Source organism: Eufriesea mexicana, unplaced genomic scaffold, assembly GCF_001483705.2.
Source record: "Eufriesea mexicana isolate 0111107269 unplaced genomic scaffold, ASM148370v2 scaffold2783, whole genome shotgun sequence".
Classification (NCBI taxonomy): domain Eukaryota; kingdom Metazoa; phylum Arthropoda; class Insecta; order Hymenoptera; family Apidae; genus Eufriesea; species Eufriesea mexicana.
Window position 1 is genome coordinate 267,882 of NW_016910838.1, and position 9,955 is coordinate 277,836.

The 9,955-nt window shown below is 47.8% G+C and overlaps 1 protein-coding gene across 1 annotated transcript in view; it reads left to right on the forward strand.

Moving 5' to 3' along the window:
- The first annotated feature begins 174 nt into the window (after window positions 1–174).
- Myc (bHLH transcription factor Myc) overlaps window positions 175–9,955 on the forward strand; it is a 53,168-nt gene continuing 43,387 nt past the window's right edge. The window contains exons 1-2 of the mRNA XM_017904151.1: window positions 175–258; window positions 5,112–5,879. Coding sequence (XP_017759640.1) covers window positions 5,117–5,879 — 763 coding nt within the window. The 5' untranslated portion in view covers window positions 175–258; window positions 5,112–5,116. The remainder of the gene's footprint in view (window positions 259–5,111; window positions 5,880–9,955) is intronic.

Here is a 9,955-nt window from a genome sequence, read left to right on the forward strand (position 1 = left end):
TTTTTTTTTTTTTTTTTCCGTTACATATAGTTTCTGCTCAGTGCCGCGTAACAGTTCGCTCTCGCGTAGCTCGTCCATCATTCGAGACCGGGCCAAACCAAGAGTCTACGGACACGCCATATAGAAGAAAAAGAGGCGGGACGCGCCTTAGTTCGTTCTATTGGTTCAGTTTCTAGCGCGAGATTCGAACTCGCGCCAAAGTGTGTTCCACAGTGGATACTATCTCTCTTTTGGGTTACAACGCGAAGTGGCCGACAGGTTTGTACAGTGCATCTTATTTTCTCCTTCTTCTGTCTTCTCCGCGACCGTTCCACGGAATTTAGTGCCGAATTCGAAGTGATGGACGTGTAACGACGTGCGTAGTCGTTCCAGTGTACCCCGTGCCAATTTCTTCCCCCATTTTGACAGTTCCGCGCGATGTCGTCACCGGTTCAAGGTGCAATTTCAGTGTGAAAACGGTATCGTCCGCGTGAGGGATTAACGCCGATGCACTGGCAAACACACGGATAGACGCCCGTCTAATCGCTACGTAAATCACGCGTCGAAAATTCTGCCAAATCATCCGGCGGGGTGCCCTGGAACATTCATCCGGCGCCTTTTGCGACTCGAGTCTAGGATTTCGCGTATAAATATCGATGAAACAGTTTGTTTCGCGAAAGGTGAAATTCTCTGAACACTTTGTATTAACTCACGAATTTCTTCTTTGGCAGCTAGCCGGCTCGCTCGGATTTATACGCCGACGCTTATAAATAGAACTCGAAATGCTCGATTCGTAACGTCTGTCGTGCATATCCGTGATTTTCGACTCGCAGTTTTACCGCCAAAATTTCCTTCCTTCGATCTTTCGCGCGTGACCGCGCGTTTCCGTGATCAGTTTCGATCGATCGAAATTAATCCGATTTCCACTTCCAAACGCGAGAATAATTCAAAAATCGTCATTTTCCACGTTTTCAATGCATATCGGCCTCGTCGAAATTTGACGCAACGCGATCGTGTCTCGGCGTCGGGCACGCCGCGTCGGTTTCGTATAATACGAAAGCAATTCGAAATTTCTATTCACGCTTTTCCGAATCTTTTCTCCCTCGATATTCGACGTTTCGAAAGCGGTATTAATTTTAGATCCGACCGTGTGCCTCGTTATTCGAAAAAGGAAAAAATTTTCGATCGATTTTCGAATTCGCGTAACGACTTCCCGTCTCGCGTACGTATACGTGTGTGTGCCTCGTAAGAGACCGGGAGTGTGTGTATGACATTTGGAAAATCGTTTTACCGTGAAACGCGAACATACGCGGGGTGTTGTCAGTGTGGCCAAATAACACGCGTGGCGTCCCATCGGGATCGATATACGCGAAAATATGTCAAGCGGCGATAGGCACGCTAACCGATATGTTGCACTTTCTATCGCAACGTCGTGCAACACGTCTAGCCGGCGCGCGCGAGTGTCTACTTTTCAAGAATCGCAGGCTTCTGTCGGGGCCCCGTCTGGCAAAACGCAAACGAGAGAGGGTAGCGTCGTTTTTCATTTCGCTTTTGCTCGTGTCCTGCGTCCTTTCGTCCCACGAAGAAAGCCACCGTTAATTAGAGTGCGGTAGGAAAGCTGTCAGCTCGTTACACGCTTGAACGATAATGTTGGACGGAAGTTAGCGAGACACACACATCGCGCGCCACCTATATCTAAAGCTGCTGCTGCCGGTGGACCGGTTTCTCTGTTTCTCTCGGCGCGTGTAGGCAGAAAAGTTCGATCCATCGATCGACGCTCTCGTGGCCATGGAATGTGCTTTATACACGTACACAGTGGCGCGTGTGCGTTACATGTACGTATAGATTTTCGAAAGTCTAAACGAAAGCAGTCACCCGGTGTCTTTATCGGATCGGTCAAATAATTTCTTTCTCCTTCTTCCTCCCTTTTTTCTCGCTCCCACTCCCTCTCTCTCGCTCCCTCCTTTATCGACGTTCAACTCGCACCGTCGCGCACACAAACGCGCGGCAAACCTTGCACGAAATCCGCGTCTCTTTCCGTCTCTGTCTCTCTCCCTGTTTTATCCGTGTATCCAGCGTGTAATGTCCTCTCCCGTGCATCGACCGAGTGAAATTGAGTTTTTAAAGCCGGCGAAGTGTCGCGACGGGATTTTCGTGAAAGTGTGATCCATTAATAACGACATCGCGCTGCGAGTGATTGTCCGTTACGTAAGAGGCGAAAGAAGACCTATCGGTTGGTAACGAGGCTCGGCAGAAACACGGCGACGGCTCGATGGAATTCGCGCAAGAAATTATTACCGACATTTTTTCCCGAAACACCCGGCGCGCTCTGTCGCCCCTCTCTGTTTACTATTCCACGAGGAACGCTTTTTTCCGCGCGTGTTTGCCGACGCTTCGAGAACGGTTTAACGAAAGTTTATCTCGGTTCTTCTCGGTTCCTCTCTTTTCTCTTGCCTCTCTTTTTTTTCCGCCGTCGTTTTTCTCGCTTGCCACCGAGTAACACGAGGCACACACACCGATGCTTTCTTTTGCTCCCAAGGCCGTTCTAGGAAGGTGATTTCCCCTACCGACCGTCTTTTGTTCGATTCAGCGGCAAAGTAGGGGCAAGGAGGAACGGATAATGTGTCATTGTTTTTCAACGGTGTGCGTTTTTCACGGGCGACCGAGTCACAAAGGCCACGGTCTCTCTCTTTCTCCCTCTCTCTCTCTCTCTGTCTCTCGCGTCGCCTCTACGCCTTTCACTTTTTTTTTCTTCTTGCTTATTTTTCTGGCCCTCCTCGCGGCGGTTTTCGATAAGAATCTCACGTGGAACGACCCGTTTAACCGTCAAACGTCTTTGTCCGAGCGCTTGTCAAAATATTAACACCGATACGTAGTTTAGCTTTTCGCCGAAATCGTTTTCGAGTCTTGTTTATCCGACGCGTAAGTCGTCTCTTCCTCGTCGATCGCGAAGAAAACAGACGCGTGCACAAATTTCGACGCGCAAATGTTTTCTGTTTTCATTCCCCGGTTTCTTCGTCTCTTTGTGTTCTATCGAGTGGACGCGAAATTGAAAAATATCGTAGTGCTTAACGCTTTGTACCCATGACGTATACCCTATATCTAACTGTACAATTCGCAAAACATAATATTCTAATTAAAAATCGAAACTCGTTTTATCGATAATGATTATACGTTTCTTTCTTTTCCTATTTCGAAAATTGTAAAAATGCTTGGCAAATATGTCACCGATATTAATCCCTAGCGTTGAGCTGTCGAAAAGTTATTTATCCGCCATGACAGTTGTCCAGACGGTATACGGTTCACTAAGAAAATCCAATAAAAATGCCATTCTTCGTGCACAAAATTTGTCAGGATTTTACATCGCGATGTTTAACGACTCTCGTATCTCGTTTCCCGAGTATTTATCTGGATCATCTCTTATCGAACTTGAATTCCTTTTTCGCTTGCGTGAACGGCGTTCGCGAGGCGCATGCGCGCGTTTCCCGTGAAAGTGACAGTTCCCGCGACAATCGACGTTTACGTAACAATTAATTGCCACGCGGAGGGTGGTCGGCGCGGGAACGAAGGAGATAACGAGCGAGCGCGCGTTCAGTTGTCATCGAGGTGAGCCTAATCGAGCGGATGTAATGTTTGAGTTAGTCCCGCGGGCAATAAAAAGCCGAGCGGGGCTCGGTCGGTGTTGCAGATCCGCGAAACCGATATAACCGGCGAATTTCGTTGGAACCCGTGAGTCAGCCGTGTACCGCCCATATCGCGTCATTTGACTTTTCGGTGCACGTGACCGTCCGAGCTTCCATCTTGTTCTTCTTTCTCGACCGAACACACGCGCGTCCGCGATCACACCGCCGTTGAGTGATCGTCGAGATCGAATCTCTCTCTGTGTGTAACGCAAGCGTTAACGCATGCAAAGTGATGCGTCATCTCGCGAGAGGGAATTGATTTTTCCTCGTATCGTGGATGCGACACGGTCATTCCCGGTATACATCACACCGACTCTTGTACTCTTTGCATTCAAATGGTTAGCGGGAATAGTTGAATCTCGTCGCGTATGCGAGGTCGTGCGAGAGATCTCGAGGGTCTCGCACAACACCTGGTGGTGTTAAAACGTACCGTGAACCACTGTCGGTATTTCGGTGCAGACGTAACGGTTTCTCACGCAGGGAAGGAAAGGCGCTGCGTTCTCTAGGGACGTTCGGTGAGGCGGGTCGTGATTTATTCGAAGGTTAACGCACACCTCGTCCGAGCGAATTCGATTCGTCGTACCGGTTCTTCTTTGCTCTTCGTTCCCACGTGTGTGCACGCTTATCGACCGACGTTTTCCAGCCAGGCACCGAAAATCGAATTCGTCTGTGTCCCGATGTGCACAGGTTACGTATACGCGGTTGTCGATTGCCGATATTGATTTTTGTCGCCTGGCTAAGTGGCGCTTTACCGAGATACGGTAAAAAGCGTGCAAAGTGATACATCGACAGCGAAGGACGTCTATTTTTAATGCAAACACGCGAGCCAGTTACGACCTCTGTCCGTATTTTCATAGCATTAACTGTATTCGTTTCGCTGATTCCCGTGATAATGCTCGCTGACGTTACGACACGCGGTGCAATACCGAACGGTTATTACGGTGCTCCACGGTGAAGCAACATGTTGTAACGGAGGAGGAAGCGAGGAATCCCGATAAACCATTGGCCGGATGATCGACAACGCGTTTCGGCCCGCGAAAATTCCGCTGGATCTTAACGGAACACGATCTTTCAATTTCTCTTTTGCAATTAACGATTTTATAACTTTCCTCTTCTCTGCGTGCTTTCACGTGCTTCGAATTCGGCACACCTATATCCGTGTACCAGGGTTTCTCGATGTGTGGGCACTGAATCCTCGTGTCCACGCGTGGATGTCGATGAAAATCGATTCGACCTATTCGGAGGAATAGGAGTAGGATAATAGGCAAACGTGTTTGATAAATTCAAATTGTCGGAGACAATGAGGGAAGAAAATGAGGGGGAAGGGGTCCGGAAAGGTATTGCGAGTGAGAGAAGGTTGAGAAACCCTGCTCCGTGCTAACCAAACTGACCAATTACGTAAAATGTAAAGAAAAGGGAAAAAAATAAATGTACGGTGTATTCCTCCAGGCGAAATGCCGGTGCCAGTTTGGGATTGCTCTGACCTGGGCCTGTTAGACGAGCCCCAGGACACCGCCACGGTGGTGTCCAACGACATATGGAAGAAGTTCGATTTGGACTTCCCGCTGGACCGAGTGGACGCCCACTTTGAAATGTATCACGAGCGGCCGTTCGACGATGGCGTCTTGCCGGACCTGCTGTACGACAAGATGACCTGCCTGGAGTCCCGGGAGATACGTCATCACGACTGCATGTGGGCAGGTCTGTGCATCAGTAAAGAGCATAACAGGACGTTGCCCGCGAAGAAGGACTCGCAGATACAGAAAAAGGTGCCAGCCGGTCGAAGCGTGCTTATATCACGGGCGAGCGCCGTTCACTTAGGGACCACGTTGCCGATCAGTCAGCAGGCCCAGCAACAGTGCCGTGCAAAAAATCTGGAGAGCGACGGCGATTCCACTAGGCCGGAAACACCACAAAGCTCCAGCTCCGACACAGAAACCGAGGACGAGGGTCCGTTCTTCAGACACGATCAGATCAACATACACGAGAAGCTGTCAGAGTGTATGTCAGAGGCAGCTACCAAGGCAGTGCCAGTCAGCGAGGTCACCGGTCAGCAGGTCAGGTTCCACGACAGGAGGAAAGAGGAGGACGAGAGTCAGTGTCAAGTGCATCGAGAGACGAATATCAGGAACACCCTCAGCGACCATTGCTATCACCTGAACCAGCCGATCGGCAAGAACCTGGAACACCTTGGCGTGCAGACACCCTCCGATTCCGGTGAGTCACGAGTCTCCATTTTTCTCTCTTTACTTTCCACCTTTCCACGCTTTGTATTTCCCTCGCGTCGTCGCATTCCGCGCCTCCGCCACGCACCGTGGCGCCCCCTATGCAGCGCTCCCGCCACGGTTACCGCGGCTAGACGAGCAAACTGGACGGATCCCACCCGACTCGTTCGTTACTCGCGACCCGGCCTGTTCGGGTCGATGTCTAAAACGCGATTCACACGATTCCATAGGTCAATATGCGGTTTGCTATGAAATTTAAGCCGCACAAACACACACCGCTCTCTTTCTCTCTATCTCTCTCTCTCTCCGGCTTTCGAGCCCGGGAATAGCCGGGATACGTTTTATCTTACGCATCCGCCAAAGGATCAACGAGTTTATTCATCTGCTTCTTTTGTGCCCTCCTAAACGGAGGCAGCAAGGTCGAACTAAGGATCCTCTTAATCGAGTGCAATTGACGGCTACTCCGGGAGAGTTGCAGTTCGCCGAATTCGGCAGCCCGCATGAGTATGCTAATCACGCGTTTGGTTATTCGTCATTCGTCGTGGCAGCGCCGTGAATGCGACAACAATCGAGAAAAGAAACTCGTTTCGACCGAGTTCGGAGGTCGTTACGCTAACGTCCTCGCCACGGCAACGTTCCTTCTATGTCGCTCTATTCTTCACCGGCCAGGCGGGAAAAAGGAGAGACGAGGCAGAGAAAGAAACCCCGTGAGAATTTTCGACCATGCTACTCTTCTTCTCTCTCTGTCTTGAAAACTTGAACCCTACCGTGGATCACGAGTCTCCTCCCTAGTCCTGGTGCAAACGGTTCGATCCTCATCCCCCGGTTCGCGTTCTTTAAACGATTTTTTCTCCGCGCTCTCTCGCGTCTTTCCCTCGTCGCTTTTCTCCCCGTTCGCGTTTCCGTTTTCGCCTTTCTGCGACGGAGGTGCGCGAGGACAAAGGCTGGACGTGCGCGTTTTGTCGGCTGGCGGCGCGGAATTTTCGCATCGCGAAGGTAATCCGTCGAACAGAGAGGTTTTTGTTCGCAAGGGTGCGACCTTCCGGAGAGATGGAAGTCACGTTTCTCGGTTTCTCGCCGACGGATTTACAATGTAAGAGGTGTGTATATGGTGTGGTTAGAGGGAAGAGCACGGAGGAGCCAGTCGATCGCCCTTCCACGCGATCTCGTTGTTGTTGCGGTGTGGTACGCCGCTGCTAGCTCTCGTGAATATTTTACAACGGTATTTCCTCAGATGCTATCGCGTCTAGGCTTCGGGACGAGATATTCCGTTCGTTTTAGTTTAATAGCGGCGAAGGTTACGCGCGAGCGTACACTAGACAGGGAACGTAAGTGTAATTTAATTGCTGTGTACCGCGGCGACGTTCGTTTGCTTTCAATGACGAGGATGATTGCTATCGGGGTGAGAGGGGGATCCGCGATGCTTTATCTAGCTGCATCGATATCGTTGGGAAATCTTCTGCATGGAACACGCGTTCCGCATAAATTCTCTTTTCCATCTTTTTATTTTTCATTTTGTTTTTTAAATATACGTATGTGGGAGTATTGAAATGTATGGGTGCAAGTGTCTTTTATACACTATCTCTGTGGACTGCGTAGGTATCGTTGTGGAATTTTATATTATATTTTTGTATGTGTGTGTGTGTGTGTGTTAAATATGGAATTCTTTTTTAATTTATTTTTGTTACTCTCATTTCTTTTGTAATAATTGTTATTTCGTTGCATAGTGCAGTTTTCTATGTGACATTCCCATCTTTTCATTTTTCAGTTTGTTTTTTAAATACATGTATGTGAGAGTATTGAAATGTATGGGTGCAAGTGTCTTTTATACACTATCTCTGTGGACTGCGTAGGTATCGTTGTGGAATTTTATATTATATTTTTGTATGTATGTGTGTGTGTGTTAAATATGGAATTCTTTTTTAATTTATTTTTTTTCCTCATTTTTTTGTAATAATAGTTCGTTGAATAGTGTAGTTTTCTATGTGACACTCATATCTTTTTATTTTTCATATTTGTTTTTTATACATAAATATGCGAGAGAATTGAAATGAATGAATGTGAGTGTCTTTTATATACTCTGTCTCTGTGGACTGCGTAGGTATCGTTGTGGGATTTTATATATAGAACGTATGTGTGTGCGTGAATTAAATATGGAATTCTTTTTTTATTTATTTTTTCTTTTCTTTTTCTTTGTAGTAATAATTATCTCGTTGCATAGTGAAGTCTTCTATGTGAAACTTCTATCTTTTCATTTTTCATTTTGTTTTTTAAATATAAACATGCGAGAGGATTGAAAAAACGAGTGGATGTGGCTTATGCTCTGTCTCTGTGCACTGTTGTTTGCATAGGTATCGAATTTTATACATGAAACGTGAGTGTGTGCATGTTAAATATAGAGTTCTTTTTCTCAAAACTTATTTTTTTATTTTTCTTTTATTTTTATAATAATACAATTGCATAGATGTCGTCGCGAAGTTTTCTATATGAAACGCGTCGTAGATAAATATATTTTTTTAGTAAATTATGTAAAAATTTCGATATTTCATTTCATCGTATTTGTATCGTTGCAAAGTCTTCTGTTTGAAATACACGTTGAAGATGGATTTCTTCCTTTCCTTATCTGTTTAGCAGAGATACATAAAGGGACTGAAACGAAGGTGAAGAGGGTTCCGATGCTTTATCTCGTTGTACGTATCGATATGGTTGAAACACGTTGTACACAGGGTACATGTTAAATAGAAACAAGTAGGGGTTCCATTCTTTATTTGGTTATATGGGTATCGTTTCGAGTCCCCATAAGTACACGAAATACACATCGGTGAAAGGAAGCGGAGGAGCGATGAAAATTCTAACGTATTTGGTATTTAGCCAATGAAATATTAATGAGGCATCTATTATACCACGAATTAAAATGGTTAGTAGATCAGCTGATTATAGCTCGCCACGTACCTAATACCCCAAATACGTTCAGCTGCCGATTAAATGCCCGACTAAAATATTACCATACAAAGTACACGCATACGCGTACGATTTATAGTCGATCTGAGCTGTTTAAATTCATCCACAGCCCCTTTCCTACCATCGAAAAAATTCCACGCGAAATTATCTTTTGCCGCTCTACTGCGACACGTTATGCCAATTTTACACAGCGCGTTATTCCTACGCGAATATTCAGTACTTGCATTAAAATACACGCATACGATTACCGTAGTCATATTAAAGTACGCGCATTTAGTATTCGTTCCGAACAGCGAACATTATTCCTATTCGTGTCGGTAACTTGGCGCGTATCTAAACGCGGCACTAGCTCGTCTCGTGCCGCGGGAAACATGGAAAACACGAGTATCGTGGACCGAAGGAATATCGAAAGGACAAACGTCCTTTTACGCGGATCGAATCGTAAACAAATGCACGGCTAGAGCGACGAAATATCGCCAGCGACCACCGCGCAGCCTGTACTGCGCAGCCGGGGGGAGGGGCTACCGCGTCGTAGAGTAGCGATGCGCGCGCAGAAAAATGCCGAGGCGTCGCGCGAATTCCTCGAGTGGTCATTTGGGTTGTCCGGTCTGGCAGCTCGCGATTAGGTTTCCAGCGGTCGGTTTTCAGGGCTCGTCACGTATAGCTTCCTCGTAGCCCAGTGGAGACGTCGTTCCGTCACGTGCCATGTCCGCTTGGTCTAACTATAGTGATTCCTAGAGAGAGAAAGACGGCGAGACGAGACGGAGAGAATGCACGGTTTGGCGCGACTCGGACAATTCGTTCGAGCCTTTGCAGTGCCGTCTCGTCCCGGGGTGAAAATCGCTCCACCTGAAAATACGTTGCGCCACATGGCGACATCCTAACGTCGCTTTATAGATACCGCGTGTACGCACACGAGACCGGCCGACCTCGTCCGACAGCGCAGCGCTGCGCGCGTGTGTGTGACTCTTATGATAGGAGAGCATGACGAGGAAAGGAGTCGCGCAACGACCGCGCCGCGTCGCGCGCACACGCGTGCACGTGTGCGACGACACTTAACGCGCGCGCACGTGACCCGACGCTTAGCCGGCGCGCGCGGCCTCTTCC